Raw genomic sequence first — 26803 nt, forward strand, 5'->3', positions numbered from 1 at the left:
TAAGTCGGGCCAGACTTGGAGACTTTGAACTGAGAGAAAGACTATAAATTCCAACTACAAAAAAATAACACAAACAATCGGCCAAGGCCCTGGATGCAGACATCACAAACGAAGGAGCCAGGGAATCTAGTTCTTTCAACGTATCCAACTGCATCTTCCGCAATACCTTCACCATCTAAAGCAATGGCCTCCCCTATTCCACGCCTCCCACCCGAGTTGCATGCCCAAATAATCTCATACCTCTCAGTCGAGGACCAAATACGTGCGGATGAAGTTTGCCAAAGCTGGAGCCACATAATATTAGACTCGCAATCAATGCGCAAATCACGATGTTCTTCAGAGAGAACCGCTAGAGGTTTACACAGCTTGATCTCAACCCAGTCACAATGTTTCCGCTGTGAGGTTCAAGGCAGATCGGCTCGGAAGTATTACTTCCAAGGAAATTGCTTAAGGAATGACAACTGCGACTATGACAGGATCTTCGGAGAACTTCACAACACAAAACTGTCCTTTTCGAAAGATGTATCGCAGCGATAGCCTCTAATCTGGGCCCTTAAGGTTACACAATACTAAAATATAGGGTTTATGTGGCCGTCCTATGGCGATTGGTTCGTATTTATAATCCTAAAACTCTTACGGAAGCAGTATCTCAAAGCCTGAACTACTAGCTCAACGGCTGTACTGCGGCGCTGCGCTGGCCCTACCCTGTAGATGGCCTCGAAGTCCTCGGCCTCACTAATAGCTATGCAGCCCAATTAACGATCTGATTTAAACGCAAATATACTATATTATGGATGCATCAGTATGATCATTTCCTTAAAGTTAGTTAGAAGTTACTTACTCCACCATCAACCATGAGGTTTGATCTAGTTGTGTAGCTGGAAGCATCGCTGGCCATATAAAGGAATGCGGCTTTGCACTCCGCAACAGTACCTTCGCGGCTATAAATTTATAATATCCTATCAGCAGCTGCCTTCCTCATAGGTCAAATGTACGGGAGTCACAATTCAATTACATCCGAGTTTATTTTCACTTACCCCATCGGTGTTTGGCCGGCCCAGGTTGCCCTTAGGCTATCCAGAACTTGGCCAGTCATATCAGTTCCGATATATGCAGGACTGATGACATTGAACGAGCGAATTGAGCCTGTTCGATAGCCAAGCATTTTGCTATATGGATCAAGGCCGCTTTCGTCATGGAGGACGGTGTCATGGCCGCCGGCAGCAATGTACTCACACCTGCAATACTTGTAGTGATGATAAACGATCCTCGATCGAAGTTAATATTTTGTTTCCGTCTACAGCGGTTCCTTCTATTTTCTGTCGTCTGAAATAGTTTCCAGCTACTTTAGCAGCGTAGAACACACTATGTAAATTAATATCCAGCATATTGTGATAAAACGACGTATCGGCGTCAAGGATGGGCCGTATAACCATGGAATTCCAGAGTTCGCTACGAAAATGTCTAAACGTTCGTTCAATTCCCTCACAGCTATATCGGTTGCTTCTTTGACCGCGGCTTCTGCCGTTATCTTTACTTTGTATGCCTTACCTGGTCTATATCAGTAGCTGGTCTCGATCGCATAGCTTTGGAAACACCAACGAACATATGATGCCATAGGTCTTAGAAACCTCTGCTGCTTTTTCCACAGCGGATGTATTTGAATTGTACCACAACGCTACATTGGTCCCGGCTTCAGCGAAGACCTCAACAACCCCAAAGCCAATGCCTGTATCGTTCAGAGTGGTAATTAGTAAACTTAATGCTGAGTGGCGTATAATATGGATAGTGGTAGCTGCCTCCTCCACCTCCCGTAACAATAACTGTGCGCCCTTTGAGTGATAGAAGCGAGGATACTTTTGTATCTGCCGAAGTTGAATTGCTAGTATTATCTAGCTTGAAAATGCCATCTTGTTGGCCAGGGATCATTAAGGCTTCCACCTTGTTGGGTCTTTCGTGGGTTTTTGCTTGAATTGATTCGGAACGTATGTCGACGGTATAGTGCCAGAGCGTCAGGAGGAGGGATAGCTTGAATACTTGGATCTTTAGTTTATTATATATATCTAATAACTATGGGTCGGCCCCACAACTTCGAGGACCTTTTCGACACCTTTCTTATTCCGTAACAGATCTAATAGGGTAGTTACCCATCAACATACGATAGACTGAACATATATGAACAACGAGATAATTTGCGTCCAAATCTATAATTCAGAGGTCCTCTAACGGAGCTAGCTTCTCGGTCGATAATACAGAGCGCTACAGGATTCCGGCACAATAGCTTTCCCCATCAGGGTCCGTATATTTAGATTTGATAGGGGCTTTATGTATCATGTAAATGGAATTCTCCGGGTCCATGACTTTGGAAGAGCAGGTACTTAAACATCTCTTTTCCATTGAGCCCCTCGAAATTAACGAGTAACAAACATACAAGATTCGCTTAAATTTTAAAAGTTAATGTATATGTATTCTATTATATCTGTAGTTGCGAGATAAATAAACGTATGGTATTATCACGCAAGTATTAATATATTTTGCTAATCTTAGAAGAACTGTGAAATATTACATTACATGTGCATTGATCGAGAGATCTAGAAATGTTTGAAACCTTCCATATGTATCTGCACTATTTCTCCTGGTAAGGCCTCAGCTAATAGAACCCGCACCTACGTGTATAAGTACCGCAGATGCGAATATTGCCCCCGCAAATTCCTGCATCAGGCCGGGATGGCAGGTAGGAGGTTACCAACTTCTCACATGCGCGGTGGGGATGCAGCTTCGGCGCTGGATTAAATTCGGTGCTCGATTAGCAAGTTTGATTGTGTTACTAGCCCGTTGGAGCTGGGTATGCCTAAGCCGGAACGGGTAATACATATGACAGCCTTCGAGCTGCTGACAACGCTACATATAAGATAAAGCCAGCTAAGCTATGCATGATGCTAATTGATCAAGTGGTCGTCAGCTGTGAGCCCAGTGTTTAGTGACTAGATTTTGGCGATTTGTTAAATTTTCTTGTAATCTAGGTAATGCCTTGAAAGGTCTCGATTTATTAGTGTCAGGATAAATATCCAGGTTATAATGGCTATTTTATGATGTAGGCTCGGAGTTCGGATCTCGGCGAACTTAAATTGACACTAGGATATCTAAGTGAATGATACTCATTTACGACTCCAAATGCAAACCCTCTGTAACTAGCTAGGGATGAAAGTACTAGAGTAGCTTCGAACGACTTAAGTCCTACATGGAGACACATGTGCTAACCGAGTTAATAAAGGTTCCACTTGTATAGGGCATCGGAGTCTCCAAGTTGCGAATCCTGATCTGCAGCTTTCTAAACTAGCTCGAAACTCTACTTGCGCAACAAAAGAGTAACATCACTGGTCTCGGCTATAAATTATGACTTCAGTTAGCCCTATCTAGTAGCACTTCGTTGAGCGTCATGAAAAGATTGAGGCTGGGAACTAAAGGTTTATTACCTTGCGAAATGATCCATGAACTCAATTGTGTAATTATATCGGTTTCGGTGGCCAGAATTGGAGGCAGCTACCTCGAAGTTAGTAGCGCCCGTAGAAACAGAAATAAGTGGCAGATCTCGAGGAAGGCTACCCGAGGGTATCAATTTTGGTATGAAAATTGTCCCGCATATCAAGACCTGCACTAGAGATTATTTGCTCAATTCATTACTTTATTAATATATTCGGCTTAAACATTCATTTTGTGGGGAGATCTCGAGAGTAAGTCCTAAGCTAGTGTATTTTTACATAAATATGGTTAATTACTAGGTATAGGCCATATAATTTCACCTTCAGGCACCAAGGTTGCACCGGCATTCAAAATTATGCACGTGTATGCATAGAAACCGATGTAATGAATGAGAGCGCCCAGACCTTCCTTACCGAATGCCTCCTCGCCCCTCTTCCACAAAATTTCTGATAGTTGTCCCTTTTTAAAGGTACCTCCAGCCCCGATTAACTCTCGTGCTATTTCCCATGAGAGAAGCTCTTGTTCGCTACTTTGTGGAGGTGGCCTGCCGTCTAAGATATGTTGAATTTGTGCATCTGATACGCCGACTTTCTTCGCAATTCGGGCATGGCTGTAGAGCTCATATGAAGCTCCAAACTGTTCTCCAACGGCTAGGATCGCGATCTCACGGCACTGTAGAGGGAAGTTTGGGATTTCTCCAATCGCTTTATAATTTGTTGCATACCCGGTTACTACTGGTAGCGGAAGGTAAAGAAAATGAGTGAATAAACCGACAAGGGCCCCCGTATCATTGTGAGTCGTGAATCTGAATCGATGAAACTTATAAGTTTTCATTGACATTGATAGAGCGTATAAAATAGATCTCACCATTCGTGTAACTTACGTATCTTGGAAATAAAGTGAAATCCGATCAGTTAATAGATCGTGAACTGGCTTTTGCTCTGGAGTGAGCATCGCTGGGGCAATAGGCGGGAATCGATGTGGCATAGTGCAGAGTTTGAAAGCACGATATTTTGTGATCGTTTGTTTCTTGATAAACTGTTGCGGTAAAGCGACAGATATTTATGCTATAACTGAGAGAACCCTTTCACTCAACCTATATCTCGATATATACCTAAGTTTGGGAACTATAGTTATACAATTCGCATATGCGAATATTTCGAGAATGTAAAAACCTACTAACCTAAACACAAGCTGACTTTTGGCGAATTCGCCTGTGACCTCATAAATTCAAGAGAGATATGGGATTCGGCCGGTATTCGCAGCGTACATAGTTCGCGCAGTTATTAGGTTCAGCAAACCAAATACGCTAGGCCTTGCTAAAAACAACTGATTTGCTATATCACGGTTCTGTTATAGCCAAACTCGAGGAGACTGGTAAGATGGCATCTTGGATTCAGATTTCTGCCTTGGAATAGACTTCACAAGTCTGCTAGTGGGGCAAGCTCGAGCTAGCTAACACTCTAGAGTTCACAATAACACCGCTCGGTTGTGAAAAGTCTGCTCCGGACCTAGCATGCAGCCTCAAACGCCCGCGCCGCAATTTTCCGGTGACTTTTCTGGTTCTTGGTACTGATCTACTATTACCAAATTTCTCGATGGTAGGATTATGAACTTGTATTTATGGCTATCTAGTGTATCGTAGATCTTCTAAAAAGTTGAAATTCAAAGTACTAGCATCCCATCCACTCATCTGAGTTAGCGCTTCTAAATGACTTTTTAGTTTCGACATTAGAGGGACTGAAATACTGTTCAATCAATCTACTACGACGTACAGCTCTTGAAATTGCAAAATTTTGAGTTTGTGCTTAGCAGGATCACGGATATAGCCATGCATTTCTTGTGTCTCCATGGAATGGGGACGAACAATAAGGTATTAGGATATATCGATATCACAATCGAGCTTATTCCTACCGCAGGGACTAGAAGAAAAAACCGTTAGCTAAATATGAATAGGTTTTTGAGACCCAAACCGGTATGTTTATCCCGAATGTCTCATAGTTCGAGGTGAAGACCAGTCCTGAAATGATGACGAGCAGCTGGGATGCGGGCTGAACTTGGAGATGAGCACACATACAATTTTGTGGAAGGGACCATACCGTGGCCAAAAGCGTTAGGTAATCAATATCTTTCACCTTGGGGAAAAAGTTAATTATGGTTTTTGATAAGTTAAAGTTTTAACGGATAACATCTGGACTTCATAGAACTTGGGCCACTATTCTCGGACGACGACGATTACTTTTCTTACTTTGACCCTTCCGATACGCTAAGTCTGCAACAAGCGATATTAGACCTGAGGCGTTATATTCAAGTAGAGGGCCCTTTTGACGGAGTTCTTGCTTTCTCTCAAGGGGCTTCTCTTGCTGCAAGCCTCTTACTCGCTAATAAAGCGGCATCGGGCAGCTATCAAGAAGGAAACTACTCAAGTGGATTCAAGTGCGCCATATTTCTGGCGGCAGGGTATGCATACAGTTTTGATAACCTTCAAGAGAACGAATGGGTCCGAGTGGACAAACCTTTAGAATCGCGAATACGCATACCAACTGCTCATGTGTGGGCCCATAACGACCCTTTGGGTTCCTATATTGGGACTGCTGTTGCGGCGGTCTGTGTTCCAAATACGCGGTACTCTTACATCCATGACGAAGGACATACTGTACCTGGTAGAAGGTCGCCAGAAAAGCTAAATGCTGCTTTGAAAGTCATTCGTCGGGCCATTTGGGAGGCCAGTTTTGGGAAGGAATAGTGGATGGCGTTCGATGGCGCTCGTCGTTTCTGTCCTGCAGGTTAGTGAGCGAACTAGCTGCGATCGAAAGGGTGTATTGGAAATGGTTGTTGCCATTGGGGAATATTACTTGCGTGTATTTATGTAACTAGAAGAATAAAAGTCTCTAACTAATTGGCTCTTATACAACCGCCTTGCCTACAGTTCACTGGGGAGAACACGGAGTTTCCATCTGTTGCATGACGATTGGCCGCTATCATGCAATTTGGCACCACTAGATCGTAATCCCATAGAATTAAGAGACTCAAATTTCTCGCAATATACAGAAAGTAGGAACAATGAGGGTATATTATAATAATGGATACAGAAGAAAGGACAGAAAAGATGTTCGCGTTCGGAAGGGAAGGGAAAGACCACAAAGTTAATTCTCCGAACCGGGTAGAGTGGCTGCATGTATATGCGCACCTACTATCATACTAATTAAAACTAGCCTCAAGATCAATTAAAACTTTACTTCATCTTTACCTCGAGACAAACCGTAAAATGTCCCAGACATCAGACGTTTAGACTTAAGACACCACCTTGCACGGCGTCATGGTTCTTTATTCCGGGTTTAGTTCAAATATCGAGAGTGTCTAGGAGGTGGAGAGTCCGCCCTTCCGCCATTCGTGGCAGGGTTTCGCTGAAAAATACAATATATATCAAATGGTGTTCTTGATCCAATGTTAGCCATTAGCCACGCTTGTAGCTCCCGATCGCTTGAAATTGGCATTCGGAGTTTCGTCGTCCCATCGTCACTTTTTAGAGTCCCAAGAATTCTACGAAGAGGAGAATTAGTGTCCAGTGCCACCATGGCTAACTGAATGTCTGCTATCCTTGCGGAGTGAGTATTCAGGCGGCCTAGGGACGCGAATAAGTTCAGATCTGGCTCGTATGGATAAGCGGCGTCGAGGGAGTTAGAGGTAAAGTCGGGATCATCATCAGGGTAAAATCGAAGGTAACGGACGGGTAAGTCTTGACCTTTTGGAGTGGGGTTTGTAGAGTTCGTGGGGGCTACACATGTTCAAAGGATTCCAAGTTAGCCGTTGTTAACATGTTCTCTGCAATGGGGCCGCCGAAATACACCTACTATTTTGGTGGGGTTTCATCCCTTGATCGAACTTATTGCCTTCTCTACATCCTTCTTCATATTTTCTGAGTCTGGCTGAAATCATACCGTTGGCGTCCATTTCTATGATGCCATCAATATATGCTTCTATATAGGCGGATTTCATTCCGTCTTTTCTCTTTTTGAAGACGTCGAGAATGACTGTCTTGGCAGCGTCAACAATGGCGTTAACATTGTTGTTTTCTCCCACAGTCGATGAAAAGCCATTTTTTATCCATTCGTCGATTTTTGCAGACGAATGTGTGACTCCAAACCAAGGAAGCCGGAAAGCAGATTTAAGGAAACCCTTCTGCTCGCTCTCTGACATCTCGTTCCAACCACGCCATTTGAAAGTGCCGTGTATGACATTTAGACGCCGGTTATTGCTGTCAACTTCGGAATCTTTATATTTCGCACTCTTGGTAAATGCCTCCAGAGATACAAATGCTAGCTCATGAAAGCAATGCGTTAGAATGATATTATCGTCGAGGAGTTGATATAGAACGTACCAACTGCCATACTAGCGATATCCTTCCGCCAATTGCTATACATTCTTTGCCAACCCGCACCATCTCTGCAGGTATTTTCGTCATTCTCATTATCGCTTCTTCCATCGGAGTGGCTGAATCCGAGCGTTTCCTTGATGTCCCGCATCGAGATATATCTCGCTGAGAAAAAATTAGAGGATCGATTTGATGGGAATAAATATCATCGTTGGAGACATACGTTTCTTTGTCGTAGAAACTGCCCCATCATCACCCCTATTTGGAGCCGTTTTCCGTTTTATTTGCTTTCGTTCGCTGCCTCCGCTACCACGGTGGTTTTGATTATCGGTTTCTTGCAGGCTCTTTGCTTCGGTATCATGTTGACCGATAGTTGGTTCCTTACTCGTGACAGAATTAATAGGATGTAAAGGGACATGAACGTGGTCATAAATATCGGGGTTATCTACCATAATTGCTTGACGATTGAACTCCATCTCGGGATATTGACTGGTATGGTGCTTAGAATAACCATGTAGGGCTGGATCCATATCAAATTCCAGAACTGCATCCATCCAGTCGCACAAGAAAGTTGACTTGGTCTTGACTTTTTGCAACTGATCCCAGAGTGACTCCTCAGCTGATTGACGGTGAATATTTCCCATGGGGATACCATGAACCACTTGGTCCAAACTGCTAGAACTATCGGAGCGTTCCAAAAATGCAAAGTGCAAAGGTGAATTTGGTATTTGCGACGAAGGGGAGTATAACAGTACATTATCTTGAAATGTGTCACCGATGAAATTTCCGAGCGGGAAATCGGTCATCATTGGGCTCAGGGTCTCCCGGAAACGCGGTGATGTGTAATTCCCAGGTGTTTCACTAGGGCTACTTGCAAGAATACGACTCGAGACAGAGTTTCTATGAGCAGTGGAAGCCGCATCATCGCTGTAGAAGCCATCAATACCTCCCCAGAAATGGAGACGATCGTTGGAGACTTCTTCCATGGAACTCGGACGCTAATTCAGCGCAGCCAAAGGTTTGCCACGTATAGCGGAAGCTTGACTTGCAACCGCAAGAGCACTATCTCTATGTAGAGAAGACTTCATCAGTTAAGGGTCTATGTTTGATATATCGATATTTGATCTGACCAGAAAGAATCTCAAAGTATACCCTATTGTAGCGGCTTGGGGTAATTTTTGAATTCTTATTATCTCTGTCTTGAACCGGACTAGAAGCAAAGTTTCGGTTCTAAATTTGGAATACTAGGCGCAAGAGCAACTAGTTTTCTCCTTGTCGCATAGGTCTTATTTGCGTCGTAGCGGTTCTAAGTTCGATCGCTTTGTAAATGTGTGGAACGTAGATAATATGATATTTAAGCTTGGAAAGTCGGAGGTATTCCCATATTTCCGTAGTGGAAGGACGCTCTATACCTACTCGTAAGCTGTATACATATATTAAATTACAAAGACGTTGCCAATATCCAAAGGATAGTATAGAGACGTCAGTACGTGAGTATTGCATAAGCATACCAGCTATGAAATATGCAGGTGCAGCAACGGTACTAATTCAGAACAGTTGACTGAATAATACCGGCCGGGATCACAACCAATGAGACGTCTCAGTTCGGTAAACAGTCGTAAGAACTACTTCTGGGTTCTCGATGCTAGGGATATACAATACAAACGGATCAGCATACTAATAAAATCATAAACCTCAACGAAGAGTGTCCTCAACATTGCGAGTACGGGTTGTGTTTTGATTTAGACAAGCCGCAGATGTGCCTAGCTAAGCTCTATTATCCTTAGCTGCTCGTTACGAAGCCAATGCCTCGATATTGATGGCGTAACTGGCTTCGCTATAGCATTCTGTTTACGTTTCTAGCATGAATATATGCTTCTCCTTCCGTGGGTATTAAGTTCACTCGTGGTGTATCAGTACACGTTTCTGCAGCACAGGCTCTAGTGCCGAGACTGCATATTTCTATAAAATTAGTGCGCAAACACTCGAACCTTAATTCATATGATCATGGCTAAATTAAATTCACTAATTTGGAAGCTAGAGCAAAAGGGGCTAGCTATGCAAGTCTAGCTAACGGATCGGATGTACAACGGTGTTCGTGAATACAGAGAATTATTGAGCTGCCCCACCCTGGCCGGTTCGTGGTAGTAACTTTTCCGCTCATGGGCGGATCGCCCTAACTCCTAGCTTCAAATCAGCGATACTAAAAGCCTCCGGCTAAAGCTATAGCTTCGAAGGCCAAGGATAGGCATATACACTAGAGCCAGCGGAGTTGTCCCACGGCGCACTGAAGTCTAAGTTAGGTATGCTTACGCCGTTATGTTTATCAAATGGAAAGGACTAAGGAGCTTGCTGTTCAACCTGCGACCAAATATCGCAAATAGGCTACTAAATTTGTGACTAGACTAACCAGGGCGCGGTCAGTCTGGACCTGGAGTCGACATGTCTTTAAGGTACTACTTGCCTATCCTATTATCTGCTGTGGCGTAATATAGATGTATGACGATATAACTATGCGGCGGTATACCTGGTAAACCCGTGTCGTGGTGTAGATTTGCGGTAATATAGATGTGCCGCAATAGGTCAGATCTGTGCACATGTGCCGTGCAGTATTGTGCTGGTTGCCAAGCTTCGAGATTTGTTGAGGTCGGCTCGGCTCGGCTCGGTGCGATAAGGGCACCTGAAACATTTGCTAAGACGATTTAGCTCTCAGGGACTAGCCTTGGCCAGATAAAGTAGATAGCTACAAACCAAGCTTACTCTAGGTCAGCGACGCGATGCGATGCACACTGGCCACCAAACTAGCGATGCATATATTGCATACATTGCATACCACGTTGATGGCGAGTATATACCGATTGAACCTGCCTAAATAGAATCTTCCGAAAAGTGTAAGGGAAAGTTAAAAAATAGTCTGCAAATGAAGACTCCATTAGTCTGATAGAGAAACTCGGAAACATGTATTTGGGTAACGGATACATGTGTGTACCTGAATGAATCAAGCTAGCTAATTCCGCCAACTGGTATTGAGAATAGAATAGTCATACAACAGGATCCGGCTATGTACCAGCTACATTTCCATATATAAGCTGAGCGTATACCGTTAAGATAGTATACCGGTATACCTACAGGCCTATATACAGTCCATCGTAGTATAAGCCCTTGGTTGTGTATTGAACCAAACATTTTATATACATAAACTATACGTCACTACGTTTTACGTAACGTGGTTCGATCCTCGATCAAGAAATCTTATAAAAATTTTGTTCCTTAAGCTCTTAAAAGTTCGATCGGATTCTGGCAGTTGTCAGCATAGTACACTCAGAATTTGATCTAAATTATTCGAATTCGGCCGCATTGGTACCAAGCTTAAGTAATAAAATGCCAGAAGAAACAGAGATTGTCAACTATCTTTTTAGGCGGCTGTACCAGTTAGGCATCAGATCCATCCACGGGGTCCCGGGTGATTTTAATCTGGTCGCCCTGGACTACCTCGATCCTGTTGGACTTAAGTAAGCCATAGCACCAGTTACTATACTTTACTAATCGAGCTCGTGTTATACATATGCTGGTGCCATGTAACAATCCAGTCACTGAAATAGAGATCGGGTACTAATATCAAGTTTTATACAACAGCTGGGTTGGAAATTGCAGTGAACTCAATGCTGGCTATGCTGCTGATGGATACGCAAGGATTAATGGTATATCCGCCGTGATCACGACATTTGGCGTTGGAGAACTCTCTGCAGTCCCTGCTGTAAGGCCGATGGGTCATCTAGCCCCAACTCCCCACGCGCTATGTACTATGGAAGTTGATTATATTAAGACCTTCGAGCTAACTATTGCTGGGCGCCAGATTGCTGGCTCCTACAGTGAGCGTGTTTCTGTTGTGCATATTGTCGGCGTACCTTCAACCAAGGCTGAAAGGCATGGAATACCGCTTCACCATACCTTTGCTGATGGCGATTTTTCCGTTTTCAGGAATATATCCAAGAATATATCACAGGTTTCTGTTATTCTCGACGATGTAAAGAGCGCGGGGAAAGAAATTGATAGGGTTTTACGAGGTAAGTGTTCTAGTATCGTGTTTACAAACTGGTACAACCGCATCTAAAAGATTACCTATACCGTAATAGAATGCTACCTTTCTGCTCGGCCTGTCTATATCGGTATACAAGCCCCCTAAGCACTAAAGCTTAACGGAATCCTTGCATCCCCGAGTAGCAATACCTATAAACTCCAAAGCCAAAGATTCCATGTTCTGATATTATAATCGGGTCATATAGCGCTTCCTACAGACATGGTATTGTCGAAAATTCCTGCGCAAGGTCTTGATACTCCAATAGACCTCACTTTGCCTCCAAATGACACAAATAGTGAAGCAAAGGCTGTTGAATCCATTATGAAAGCGTTATACGCATCTAATAATGCCATCATATTGGTGGATGTTGGAGCTATGCGATATCGCGTCCTGAAAGAAGTTCAGGAATTTATTGATAGGTCACAACTACCAGTTTTTCTTACTCCTATGGTATGTGCGCCCAGCGAAATGTAGGAGCGAAGCGCCGATACGGGCGCATGTTATCCGAGAATCTAGGCGATGGCTATTGAAGCCATGGCCAGGCCTTTGGTGGACTATTAAAGCTTACTTGCTGTCTCAAAATCAAAATAGTCTAGAGGGGCCATTAATGAGGCTAGCCCTCACTTCGTAGGAGTTTATATCGGTGATGTATCAAGGCCAGAAATTCAGCAGGCAGTTCAATCTGCGGACCTTATCTTTTCTATCGGTGCGTTAAATACCGATTTCAATAGTGGTGGATTCACGAACTCCACAAAACCCAAACATACAATTGAACTTCAACCTGATTGCATTAAGGTATGCTCAAACCTAAATTATTTTTTTTTAGACGAAGAAAGTTTGAAAATTTTCCGAAAGACTAAGTATTTGTAGATCGGCTACGCCACTTATCTCGATGTAGGAATGAAATCGGTTCTACAGAGGCTACTCGACTCGGTCGACTTTCGGAATTTTTCTCAGGATCCACAGGGCGTTATAGTTAAAACAAAGATACCCCAGAATATCGACCAACAAATGGAATTTACAGCTTTGTCAAGCCAAGAAATCACTCAAAAATGGTTTTGGAGTCACATCGGGGATTGGTTGCAAGAAGACGATGTGGTGATTGCAGAAATGTAGTATATACGTTAATACCTTCGGAAACTGGTGCTGTTAAGAACTAACTTCTTTATAAACAGCGGTACCCCAAGCTTTGGCATCATGGATACCCGCTTCCCTAAGGGGGTTACTGCCATAACACAAATGCTTTGGGGCTCCATCGGTTTTTCGGTGGGTGCCTGTCAGGGTGCTGCGCTCGCTATTACAGAGAGTGGCCGACCATCCCGCCGAGTCATCCTTTTTGTTGGTGATGGATCTTTTCAACTTACCGGCAATGAAGTTTCTACCATGATTCGATACGGACTAAAACCAATCATTATTGTTATTAATAATGATGGATACACCACTGAAAGAATGATCCATGGACCAGAAATGAGTTATAACGATATTCAACCGTGGAAATATCGGAGGTTTTTTAAGGCATTTGGTGCAAAGAAGGGCGAGTATAAGAATTATGTCGTTAAGACCCGGACTGAGTTCCGTAATATCTTCAAGCCAGGAAATGAGTTCTCAAAAGCGAACGTCATTCAGGTGAGCAAATTAAACCATTGCTTTACCCCATATCGGCTCAAACTAACCCGGATATTGGCGTATAACTAGATGGTGGAGCTATTCATGCCAAAAATGGACGTTCCTCACGGCCTTTACTCCACAATGGAGGCACTAACAAAGTTTTACGCGAAACTATAATCTTAGTTAGACATACTCAAAAATATGTTCAATGTATATATCTAATCGCCGTATCAAGATAGTCATCTCTGAAGATTAGACAAGTCGACTAGAGCTCGAGAAATGATCAATTATATTTCCGTATTACTTGACATGAATAGTCGTAAGAAGTACTAAGACGTGAATAATATAGTTCAAATGAGCAATAGCTTCTATAGAGCTTATGACTTTGCATCTAATTATATAATTTCTATCCTATCTGTAGAATGTTTTTCCTTTCCATACATTCGCCCTTAGGGCTATCAGCTTATCCCTACTGCGCAATTAACAGCGTATCGGGAGTCTAATACGTTGATAGGTTTGACTTTCTAACTATGCGCCGTTGGGTTGGCTTATGTTGGCGTTATCATGTATAGACCACATTGTACATTAATTTACATGTAGATACACTTGTACCGCTAATTATAACCTAACTATCCACTATTTCGCATGATTTTACCAAATCCTTACTAAAGTCAGAGACGAGGCCTGGACAGCATTGCAGTCGCTGGGTGGAAAACTGTGAATTGAGCGTTAGAACACAGGTCGATACTACAGGGCGAAAAGGTGAAACAGCAATTCTCCATCTAGTTATCCACATTGATTTGTTGATATAGCCTCCAGAAAGTAGTTATAATTGTGGCCGCTACATAGATGTTTAGAAGCATACCAAGCAAGAGTGTCAGAAGGTCTAGATGAGCAGTTCCGGTGCTACGAGTCCACAATTAAACTAGGGAATAGATTATATATACTTGAGAGAGGGGGGGAGAGAGATTGATATATAATCACAGGTATTTTGTTTAGGCTTGCCCTTCGACGCTACACTTTCATGTACAGCTACAATGTTGTTTACTTTGGGGTATTCATACTGATAAATATCTTGCAATTCAATGTGGCAAATATAACAGAAAATGAAAGCACAGAAAAATAGCCCAAGCCATGAAACAACCCTTACCAACCCATCATCGCAGAAGTTCACCATTAAATGTTGTCTACCTCTGCCCAGCTTGCTTATCTGGTGCTACGCCCTCGCCTCTCTTTCTCAGCGCAGCTTGACCAATCTCTCTTAATTTGTATTTCTCTATTTTCCCGGTCGCTGTTAAAGGAATCTGAGATGCCCAGAATATGAATTTTGGGGCAGAGCTTCTGCCCAGAGTGGCCCGGACCATGTCACGGATGTCCTCTCCCGTTAGGACTTTTCCTTGAGATTCGTTCCTGGTGCTGATAGATGATTCCGACGTGGCACGTAAATTGAAAGCCATCGTGTCATGGCATTGCGAAATAACTACATTTTCATGTAGTATAACGAACGCAGATACGATCTCGCCATATCGATCGTCTGGTAACCCGACAACAGCTACACTGCTGATAAGCTCATGCTGGAGCAGAAGATTCTCGATTTCTGAAGGATAAATATTCTCCCCTCCTCTAATTATAATGTCCTTAATTCTACCGGTTAGTTGTAGCATCCCATCTGGTCTAATGACAGCTTCATCACCAGTTCGTAGCCACGGTGTTGGTTCGCGGACCAGACTTAATCCATCTGAGTTACTGTCTGCCTCAATGATAAAGGCTTCCGATGTTTTCTTTTCGTCTTCCCAGTAGCCTTTCATCAGTAAATAACCTCGGATTAGTAGTTCACCCCTCTCTCCTCTCCGCAGAGTTTGGTGGTAGTTGTTTCGGGAGACGATTTTGATTTCCGTATGCGGCAAAACTGCTCCAACGGTATTATGATGCTTTTCAATCTCGTCATCCCAACATGTAGTACAAACAGTCGGCGATAGTTCAGTCATTCCGTACATATTCAACAACCCAGACAAGTTCATTCTTTCCTTTAATTGGGCTCGAAGGATTGGGGGGACAATGCTCCCTCCGATAAGCCCAGTCCTTAGACTTGAGAACGAAGAACTTTCCAGGGAACTGTGAGACTGACTAGCTTAGCACTATAGCAGTCCATCAATGTGGGGGAATCTAACCGTTGATTTGCCTCTTCGAGCTCCGCCAGAAACATGGTTGGCACACCATAAATCACAGTAGCACTGTGCTCTATAATAGAATCGATCACAGCTTTAGGGTTAAAGCTTTCAGATGGTAAGAGCAAAGTACATCCTACATACTGTCAGCCTATGCGAAGAGTATATTTTTGTGACAATAAACTATAGGTACCAAGCTTACCGAAGGCCATCGTAGATATAACACCCAATGAGAATGCGAAAGCATGATAAATAGGCGGTGCACAGCACAAAACGTCGACTTCTGTAAGCTTCAACCTATCCCCAACCAGGATGGCATTGTTTAGAAGGCTTTTGTGAGTAAGACAAGCAGCCTTAGGGGTGGAAGTTGTTCCAGATGTGAATTGAATGTTAATGATGTCAGAAGGGTGTAATGTCGTCCTCCGCTTGAATTCTTGTCCACAGTATTCTGTAATGGCGTTATAGAACCAAACCGCATCCAAAAAAGTTTCCCGATGACGTGCAGAGGGTGACTTATCAATGACAAGGAGCTGTTTGAGAGAGGGGGTTTTGTTATTGCGGTCCCCCTTTGAAATAAGTCCCCCGAAAAGTTCCTGGGCCGATTTTGGAGTCTTATACGGCAATGAAACCTCTGTGCTAAGCACAAGACAACTAGCCGTAATATGGTTTATGGCGGAAACTAGTTGTATTTCCGTATATGCAGTACTCATAGGCACCACTACTGCGCCTAACTTGGTGCATGCATAAATCACCTAGCCATAACATCAGTTAATTGCGCCTGAACTTCGAATTCGCGAAGTTTCAATGGTATCGGATCACTTCGCGAGCGTTCAACCCCCAATTGCCAATATATAAACATTTCAGTTCCCACAAGAGTTGAATATTATTTAGAGCACTTACTACAACATACTCGGGCAAATTCCCCAAACAAACAGCTACTCTATCAGCTTGCTGTATTCCCGAATTTCTAAGGGATATTGCAATTGCATCGCTTTGCTCATCAATTTGTGTATATGTAAGTTTTTCTCTGCCCGCCAAGACGGCAACACGATCTGGATGTTTTGCAACTACGGCAGCTAGCCTATTGGCAATCGTCTCTTCGAGCAATGGCTCCTTTCCCAACCGATTAGTTTCGTCTGGTCTCGTGTGTAGATGCTCAAGTCCGGTGTCTTACATTGGTGGGTCCTTGAACATATGCCAGCGCCATTGATTGTAATTCTATCTATCTTAGGCCTTCTTGAATTGGTCGATACCCGAGGTTACAAGTGGATTCGATATTCTCCCCAGAGTTGCACATGGATAGCCTCGAAAAAGCTAACGAATTTATATTTTCCCACGATCGAGCTATCTACATAATGAATCAACCTAACTGGCCAACATGCTACCTTCGCTGTGACTATCGAGTTTCAGCTTTTGTGAAGGGCTAAAATTTCACTCGGTATAGTATGGCGACATACTTTACACGGCCCGCTGTGATTTAAGCCAGGACAAAAATGGCATAGCCGATACCAGACGCAACGAAACTGCAATCGGATGGGAATATGTCCGTTTTATGGCGGCGTTGAGATGATGGCTGGGTTGATAAACTTTGCATCTTTTTGTTCGTACAGAAATTCCTAACAATAATATGGCTAAATTACCAAACTCATGCGGAGCTTTGGGGGAGGACTTAGGAAGGCTGGAAGGAAATGAGTACTAAAGACTCTAGACGTCTGAATGAAATTACAAATGCTCTAGAAACTAGACACAAGGCTAAGAAACTAGTGGAACTTAGTTCCGCCGAGAGTGGGTCTTTAAAAGATAGCTGACACGAAGCTATCGCACCATTGAATGCTATAGTATTGCTTCTAGGACACTAGCTATGGATTTACTATAGCCTCAATGAGACGATATAGACTGTATCGACCGGTGCCGGAGTATACATGAGAACTAGTCAGTTAGTCAAATTACAGTATGGCAACAGTTGTATACAGTCTGTATCAAAACTGGACTTCCGATTACTCGAAGACTCCCTAACAACCGCGGGTTATCAATATGTACCTTAGTTTAAATTAGCCGTTTTGGGAATTTTGGGGATTTAAATCATGAAAGCTTCGAACAAAGGGCTAATATATATGACTTTGGTGTCCTTCTGAGGTGTCACATTTGAAGGCTAGCAAGACTAGTTTTTCAATTCCTGAGTAACAAGATACATCAATACGACTTTTATTCAAATTATCACAGGTATCCCTGTAAATTCATCCCGTGGCCATGGCGAAAGGCGTGGTCAAATCGGGACCGAGGCATTCTGAGCCCTTGGCTATCATCGGATTTGCCTTTGAGTTCCCGTCTGGAGTCACTAACCCAGAATCCTTCTGGCAAATGCTGGTGGATGGGAAAATCGGCCTTGGAAATGTACCTGATGATAGATTTAACCTTGCAGCATTTCACGAAACGAGCTCCGGTGACAATGAAGTGAGCTCAGCACTAGACCAGTTCTTCCAGAATATATATTTATTAAATTAGAGAAGTTATGGTGGTTGCTAATCAGAAAATGGACTCAAACTTCTCAGGGTTATTTCATCAAAAATGATATCTCTGCATTCGACGCCCCGTTTTTTTCAATAACAGCAGAAGAGGCTGTGGCGATGGACCCTCAACAAAGACTACTTCTCCAAATCGCCTACCACGCTTTTGAAAATGGTACATATAATATCGCAACCCATCCTTTGCTTTTATGATTGCAGAAGCAACATGCCTGTTGCTACAACATATGAGAGTTAAATTGCTTGCCGTTGGTATATCGAACTCGACAGATAGGCAGGCATTTAGCCAGTTTTGACCATGTCTAAGGTTGGAACTACACTTTTGAAAGTATTATTCTAACACATCTTTTTCTGTAGCTGGCCTAACATTGGACTACGTCAATGGAAGCAAAACTTCTGTTCATGTTGGTTGCCTGTCACAAGATTATAAGGTGGGCAATAACAAAGACTCAGAGGCCTCCCCGAAATATACTGCGACTGGTGATGAGTTCACCATCTTGGCGAATAGATTGAGCTGGTTCTATAACTTAAATGGACCAAGTATGTCAGTAGAAACTGCTTGCTCTAGCAGCTTAGTCGCTTTGGACCTAGCGTGTCAACTCCTAAGGAATGGAGATACGGACTTAGTAAGTCTTTAGTCACTAAACTTTCAGTGGATACGTATAAGAACTTTCTTTTGCCGAAGCTGCTTGCAGCCTGTGTCTCAGACTCTGCCGCGATTCTGAAGCCTTAGAGTTATCTCGTATATCAAAATTACAACATTGCTCAGCAAACACAGTAATATAATTTTCTAACTTTTGTAATAGGGCCTTGTTGCAGGAACTAGTTTGATCCATCAACCAGACTTCTATATTCACTTAGATAATATGGGGTTTTTATCTTCTGATAACAGGTGCCACAGTTTCGACTCTCGAGCAAATGGGTACGCACGTGCCGAGGGAATTGGTGTCGTTTTGGTAAAAAGACTCTCAGACGCCATCAAAGACAATAACACGATCCGAACTGTGATTCGCGCAACTGGAAGTAATTCAGATGGCCACACGCCCGGTATCACTCAACCAAGCGGTGCCTCCCAGATCGCGTTAATTAAAGAAACATATAAGAAGGCCGGCCTGTCGATGGAGAAAACACGTTATTGCGAGGCCCACGGGACCGGTACCCCTATCGGAGACCCTACTGAATCGCATGCAATCGGTGCTGCCTTTCGAGCTTCCCGTAGTTCCGAAGAGCCATTATATGTGTAAGTCTCGAAACTGTTTTCTCCCTCTTGAGCAAATAACGCTGCTATCTATTTTATACTTTGCCCATAACCTTCTGCATGATTCTCTTAAATCTTGGTCGTTCTAGTTTTCCTGCTTAGTGGATTTATAATACATAACTGCGAGATTATGGTGAATAAGTACTAAGGTCGCATGGGTATTTAGAGGTGCAGTCAAAGCCAATATTGGGCATATGGAAGCGGCCAGTGGCATAGCAGGCATCATCAAGACCATATTAGTCCTAGAGCGAGGAGTGATTCCACCTATCGCTGATCTTGTTCAACTTAACCCGGCTATTGATCATACTTTTTACAGGCTCAAGGTGTGAAACTGATATTTCTATATTTGGGAGTCTAATAGAATGCTAATTGAAACTAGTTTCCCGTCAAACCATTACCTTGGCCGAACCAAAGGTTGCGCAGAGCATCTATTAATTCCTTCGGTTATGGAGGCACAAATGCACATGTGGTTATGGATGATGCCTACAATTTCCTTGCTGAACACGGGCTCAAAGCATATCACAACACTGCGAAATTGCCCCCCGTGATTGATGGCGAAGGGGAAATTAGTTCAGTTAGCGGTATCGGGAGCACAAATAAAGTTAACTCGGCCACAACTTCACGACCATACCTCCTCATGCTATCCGCAGCAGACCGTGATGGAGTCCCACGAATTTGGAATATTTACAACGAATATTTCAAGAGCTTGGCAAACCCAGATGACCTGACCGGAAATTCTGCACTTTGCCGACAGCTGGCATTTACACTAGACAAGCGTCGCAGCCTCTTATCGTGGAGGGGATACACGATATTGGATCCGCAGCAACTACACACCGCTGATTCAATGACAAAAGCATTGTCTGTACCAACACAGGCCTCCCCCAGGCCATGTCTTGCCTTCGCTTTCACTGGTCAAGGTGCTCAATGGGCAAGGATGGGAATTCAATATATGCATTATTCAGTATTTTCCCGAAGCATTCAAGTATCTGCAAATTATCTACGCGGTTTTGGATGCTCTTGGGACCTCGAAGGTAATACATCGGAGCACTGAATAGGAAACAGCAGCAGCACTAACATACCATAGAGGAGTTGGGTAGAGATGCCTCTAATTCTCGGGTCAACGATACGAATATAAGCCAGCCTTTGTCCACTGCCCTTCAGATTGCCCTAGTAGATCTTTTGGAGCATATTAACATAAGGCCTTCGGTCGTCGTTGGTCATTCATCCGGAGAAATTGCAGCAGCGTAAGCTTCCGGATAGTTTATATCAATGGGATTATGAATTTATCTAACAGTAATATAACAGATATTGCAAGGGCGCACTTTCTCAAGAGAGCGCTTTAAAAATCGCATACTATAGAGGTCTGGGCGGCGCAGCAGAAGCCAGGGACCCCAACCGTAACGGTACAATGATGGCCGTAGGGCTTGGTGAAGCAGAAATTCTGCCCATCTTCAAAGATTTAGCAGCAAGAGGTTATGAAGATATCTACATCGGGTGCATGAATAGCCCTAGTAACGTTACCGTTACTGGCGATGCCGACCAGCTCGATGTCCTCAAGAGAATTTTGGATGAAAGAGGTATTTTCGTTCGTAAGGTTAAAGTGCCTTGCGCTTATCATTCGCCCCATATGATACCGATCGGGAAAAAATATCTCCAGCAAGCTGGCTTCCTTGAGCCACGTGGTGGAAGAGACGATGTTATACCCATGATTTCTTATGTGGATGGAGAACATGTCTCAGGCGAGCGCCTTCGAGAACTAGATTACTGGATGACAAATTTTCACCTCCCAGTTCGCTTTACCGACAATGTCGGCGGCATTGATCGACTAGCATTCCTTGCGAAAACGAAAGAACGAAAAAAGTTGAATCTTAGCCACCGAAATGGTATGCTAGTTACGAATATTTTGGAAATTGGGCCGCATTGTGCTTTGCGAGGCCTACTCCGAGAAATTGTGAAAACTTTCCAACATGCATCGAAGACTATCAAATACGATACGGTTTTGGTACGGGGAAGTACTACCGTGGAACCTCTTCTTCAAGCTGTGGGAAGTCTCCGATGTTCTGGATTTAACCCAGATATTTCATACCTTAATAGCGACTACGATACGCAAGAGACGGCTCCTCTCGTGGACCTTCCGTCGTATCCGTTCAACTCTAGCAGTTACTGGGCGGAGAGTCGGCGTAGTAAAAATGAAAGATTCCGTCGCCGCAAGCCTAGTGAGCTACTCGGTACTCCTACTCCAGACTGGCAGCCTTTCTGTGGTACCTGGAGGAACTATTTGAATCAATCAAAATCCACATGGTTGGAAGATCACAAAGTAAGCCTTCTTTCGCTTTCAAGTTGGATGTTGAATGATATATCCACTAAACACGCAAACTAAATACAACTTAGATCGACGGTGTTCTTCTATATCCTGGAGCCGGTATGATTTCTATAGCAATCGAAGCAATGAACCAGTACGCCCTAGATACTCTAGACATAGTACCAGTGGCCTTCTATCTTGCGGATGTCGAATTTATAGCAGCAATGCAAATCCCGGACCCTCCCCTGAGTTTAGAGATCCACACCCACCTGCGAGTCCTGGGAGATACATACAAACAGGGTTCGTGGTTCGAATTCACCATTTTCTCATACCAGAGCGACCTCTGGAAATTAAATTGCAGAGGAAGGGTCCGAGCAGAGATTGCAAACAACAGCTACAGGGGTACACTTCGTGAATCTACGGATTATTCAGCCTCAAATATCATTCGTCTAGACGAATTTTACGATAAAACTACCAAAGCTGGCTACCAATTTGGCCCTACATTCCAAAGGATCAATCAACTCCAATATTTGCCGTCGGTCCCCGGGCAGTTACATGGTGTAGTTGAAGTTTATGACCGCTTTGGTTCCGACTCTCTAAGAAAGCGGAACCTACGTGCGATGGATTGGACACATATTATACATCCAGCAACATTGGATTCGATCCTCCAAATGACTCTTGCTAATATTGCATTTGCCGAAGATGCACAGGGTTCTCTCCCCATAATGGTACCAACGAAAGTCAAAAAGCTATGGCTCTCGAGCACAGGTTTAAACTACCCTAGTTCTTCTTCTCTAGCAGTTACTACTCGGTGCGAGCCTTCTGGCTATGAGCATACCATCTTCGTGACAAATCCACAAGACTCTAATGATCTCAAGGTGGAAATCACAGGATATGAAATGACAATTATCTCTAGCAAAAGTGACGCCTCTTCAACTTCAATTTCACCAGCCGACCTTCATGTTTGCTGGAACACTGTTTGGGAACCGCTTCCATCCGCGCTGACAGACTCTCCTAGCGCATCGAGCGAAACAGAACCAGGCACGAGCCATGGAGGAAGTCAACCTATCGTTGAGATTTATCTTCCCAGCATCCCTTCAGCGGGTGCTACTGAACTCGGTACCATTTTGCAGTTAGAATTGAAGAATCTTGGCTATCTGGCTTGCAAAATTATTGACATTAAGCAAGCCGTAAGTGTCGACAACTCGAATGCTAGCGTCAAAGTAATTCTCTGGGATGTTGACAGGGAGTCCTATTTAGCCACCCTAAGTGAAGACTCCCTTAATGTTTTAAAAAGGGTCCTGAACACCAGAAGCAACGTTTTATGGGTAAAAACTTCAGACTCTCCTTCAGCATATATAATAGACGGTTTGTCAAGGGTTGTGCGCCAGGAGCAGAGCATGTTAAGCTTTGCAACCATCTCACTTACCAGCACGGGCTCTCCAAGTCGTGCCAACGCCATCTCTCAGGTTATCCAAGCCTTGCTTTCAGAAGAAACCGACGGCTACGATGTGCCACAGACTTTTAGAGAGACGGCTACTGGAGGCATTGAAGTCTCTCGATTGAAAGAGAACAAGGAGGTGACGAAGAAAGTTCAATCAGTACAGCTGCCATCTGAGCCAGTCCCTATTCTATGGGATATGCAAACCAGTGGTCCCCTTAGAATTACCATAGCCTCCCCTGGAGACTTTGATACGATTCATTTCATAGAGGATCGATTTCCCGAAAACCTACATGTCGATGAAATCGAAATCGAAGTCAGAGCGACTGGTATTAACTTCAAGGACTACCTAACAGCCCTTGGAGCATCGAATGAGAAGAGTATTGGTAATGAGATTGCTGGAGTTGTAACCCGCACTGGTCTCAATGTCAAGCACCTCGCACCGGGCGACCGTGTCTGTGGGGTTGCTACAAATGGAGTTCGGACACTTTTCCGTAGCAAGGCTCAGAACTTCTCTCGAATTCCAGACTCTTTGACATTCATCGAGGCGGCATCCATTCCAATCAATTTTGCGACAGCGCTGTATACTCTCCAGAATACTGCAAGACTTACATCGGGTGAAACCGTGCTTATACACCGCGGTTCTGGTGGGACAGGTCAGGCTTCTATCCAAGCTGCTCAGCATCTCGGAGCAACGGTTTTTACCACAGCCGGGAACTCTGGAAAGCGCGAGCTGCTTGCTATCGAATACGGCATCCCACAAAGCCACATATTTAGCAGCCGGGATAACAATTTCGTCGCAGAAATATACCGTCTTAATAACGGACGCGGTGTTGATGTCATCCTAAATTCACTCCCTGGGGAACAATTAACGGGATCCTGGGAATGCATCGCGCCTTTCGGCCGCTTTGTGGAAATTGGTCGTCAGGGTGTTCCAGCAGGAGCACAATTGGAGAAAAACTGCTCTTTCACCACGGTCGACCTAGCTCATATGTATCGGGAGCGTCCGCTGCAAGTTTCGAAGCTGATTGATGAAGCATTGAGTCTTTTCGAGAAGGGGATTTTTAGGCCTTTGAAAATCCATAAATTCTCCGTTCCTGAGGTGGCAGATGCTTTGAAATTGATTCGTGGCCGAAATATGAGCGGGAAAGTAGTGGTGGAGATAGACCCGTCGATGAGAGTCAAGGTAATGCAGCATAACCCACCTGCTATCATTAACCGCACGATTATTTTTTGCTAACTACTCTCCTTTCACCGAAATTATAGGCAGTGATAGCTCCCAAACAAAAACCGCTATTTGTTTCAAATGCCTCTTATGTGATTGCTGGCGGGCTTGGCGGACTCGGATGCGATATCGCTCGCTGGATGGTAGAAATGGGCGCGCGCCACTTGGTTTTGCTATCACGATCAGGCCCGCGCACTGAAACAGCACGCACCCTAGTTGCTGACCTCAAAAACTTGGGTGTAAATTGTGTCACGCCATCATGTGATATTTCTAGCCTCCAGTCCGTTAAAGAAACTTTGGAAGGTCTCATTGGGGTCGTGCCCCCAGTCAGAGGCTGCATCCAAGCTAGCATGGTCCTTAGAGTAAGTCCCTATGCGAACTTTAGCAAATAAGTAAGGAGTGGCCGAGGCTGATAATATATATAGAGTGCTCTCTTTGCCAATATGACACACACAGAGTGGAGTGAGGCTCTGGCCCCTAAAGTTTCCGGAAGTTGGAATCTTCATTCGCTACTACCCGAAGACCTGGATTTCTTTATCCTTCTTTCCTCGATTCAAGGCATTATGGGACCGAGAACCCAAGGAAACTACGCCGCGGGTAATACATATAAGGACGCCTTAGCCCGATACCGTATCTCGCGAGGCCTAAAAGCAGTATCATTGCAACTCGGGTTGATGGATAGTGATGGGTACATGGCAGCAGCAGAGAACGAAGACGAGAAGCGGATGATGCTTGCCCAAAACTCGTTCGTACCGATAGAACGCTCAGATTTCCACGCCCTGTTAGAACACTACTGCGACGCTACTCTTACTCTTGAGCCAGATCAAGCTACGCTAGCTCTGGGTATCAAGTTGCTCCATACTAATCCGGAACTTGACCCTTTAGGAACAAGTTGGGGAAGAGACCCCATGTTTCAAGAATTGCGCCGTCTGGAGGCCGCCGAAGGAGCTATCACAGGAGGGACTACTAGTAAGGAAACTATTTCACAGCTCACAGCCGCAAGATCGAATGAGGAAGCCGCAGAAGTGGTAATAAAAGCTTTAACAGAAAAGTTAGCTTCTATTGTATATGCAAAAGGGGTAGATGCGGACAGTATTGATCGAAGTAAGCCAGTTCAGGCATACGGAGTGGACTCTCTCCAGACGATGGAGCTACGTGGCTGGTTCTTAAAAACTTTCCGGTCAGATGTGCCTACTTTTGAGATATTGGGAGCCCCGAGTCTCAATGCACTCGCGCTGATAATCGGCGAGCGAAGTACGCTTCGGATGAAATCCGCTTAAATCTTACCTTAGTCGAGGTGCTTTATATCTCCAGAATAACTATGTACAGAATACCTTAAATTACATAATATATTTAATTGACGGACATAACAAATTCATTGGGGCATCCACCTATCTCTGGACAACAGGGACTAAGAGAGCCTCGCCCGCACAAGGCCAATCGAGAGTTTGTGTTTTAGTTTGTTGCAATTTCAAATCGGGAAGTTCTGTGTAACACGATGCCTCGGTACTTCCGGTCTAGCTGAAATAGTGGTATCGGCAGTCTAGCTAGCTACGGTAGGTTCGACTCCAAACCTTCACTTTAAAACCCCTGAAGATTATCGAATATCCTAATCATGATTTAAAGTAATTATGGGGTTGACTTGGACTGACCATAATTGGGTATACATGTACATGTACAGTAGATGTCGGTACGAGTACATATGGTCCAGTCCCATCCCCTCCAAGGGTCCCGAAAGCTTTCTAGATGCCCTTACTTAGTCAAGAGGGATTAAGGGAACATGATTGCATCGTCAAATTCCACCGATTTGCCACTGATATACCGCTAAAACCCGGTGGATGATACCTAAATAAATGTTCAAAGCCGTGATAAAGTATAATTTAGATACAAGATGGGATGCATTGCAAATGCCAGTCTACCGAATTTCACTGATAAGCCGTTCCTGCAGCCTCCTACCGTCCCTACATATATAGAATCTTCGAGCAAAAACAAGACATGCTTCGACGTAGACGATTAACTACAATTTTTGCCTCGCATTCATGAGCGAGATGCATCTCATGACTAGATTTCGGCACCGAACCAATTCCACCCAGAGATACATTGACGTCATACATCACCGATTTCAGAGCTTTGGCGGTAAGAAACTCCTCTAGCGAAGCCTTCGATCCATTGCAAATACTGGTTCTCCGATCGCCTCACGACACACCCATTGAGAGACCCGATCCGCTCGGATCGGTCGTGTTTTGGAAACGTTACGAACTGGTAGATTGTAATTTCCTGAAATATGTTTGGCAACAGGCCCCCAGAATCCAATTGATTCCGTATATCCACCATAAA

The 26803-nt window shown here is 44.0% G+C and overlaps 4 protein-coding genes across 4 annotated transcripts; 2 read left to right on the plus strand and 2 right to left on the minus strand.

Moving 5' to 3' along the window:
* Window positions 1-6821: 6821 nt before the first annotated feature.
* On the minus strand, window positions 6822-8844 carry DFL_006580 (uncharacterized protein; the record flags this gene model as incomplete). The annotated part of the gene is made up of 4 exons (XM_067636032.1): window positions 6822-7261; window positions 7338-7802; window positions 7865-8023; window positions 8082-8844. The coding sequence occupies 4 exons, from the start codon at window positions 8842-8844 to the stop codon at window positions 6822-6824; spliced, it is 1827 nt and encodes a 608-aa protein (XP_067487690.1).
* Window positions 8845-11239: 2395 nt separating this feature from the next.
* DFL_006581 (uncharacterized protein) lies at window positions 11240-13724 on the plus strand (the record flags this gene model as incomplete). The annotated part of the gene is made up of 7 exons (XM_067636033.1): window positions 11240-11370; window positions 11495-11925; window positions 12145-12389; window positions 12531-12734; window positions 12810-13051; window positions 13115-13565; window positions 13635-13724. 7 exons carry the CDS (start codon window positions 11240-11242, stop codon window positions 13722-13724), a joined length of 1794 nt encoding a protein of 597 aa, XP_067487691.1.
* A 1010-nt stretch (window positions 13725-14734) lies between these two features.
* DFL_006582 (uncharacterized protein) lies at window positions 14735-16425 on the minus strand (the record flags this gene model as incomplete). The annotated part of the gene is made up of 3 exons (XM_067636034.1): window positions 14735-15662; window positions 15719-15788; window positions 15918-16425. The coding sequence occupies 3 exons, from the start codon at window positions 16423-16425 to the stop codon at window positions 14735-14737; spliced, it is 1506 nt and encodes a 501-aa protein (XP_067487692.1).
* A 1540-nt stretch (window positions 16426-17965) lies between these two features.
* On the plus strand, window positions 17966-25746 carry DFL_006583 (uncharacterized protein; the record flags this gene model as incomplete). Its single annotated transcript, XM_067636035.1, has 11 exons — window positions 17966-18169; window positions 18268-18397; window positions 18598-18866; window positions 19047-19480; window positions 19665-19821; window positions 19878-20529; window positions 20583-20742; window positions 20804-21815; window positions 21890-24427; window positions 24508-24828; window positions 24892-25746. The coding sequence occupies 11 exons, from the start codon at window positions 17966-17968 to the stop codon at window positions 25744-25746; spliced, it is 6732 nt and encodes a 2243-aa protein (XP_067487693.1).
* Window positions 25747-26803: the final 1057 nt, after the last annotated feature.

Source organism: Arthrobotrys flagrans (assembly GCF_004000055.1).
Source record: "Arthrobotrys flagrans strain CBS H-5679 chromosome Unknown unitig_8, whole genome shotgun sequence".
NCBI lineage: Eukaryota > Fungi > Ascomycota > Orbiliomycetes > Orbiliales > Orbiliaceae > Arthrobotrys > Arthrobotrys flagrans.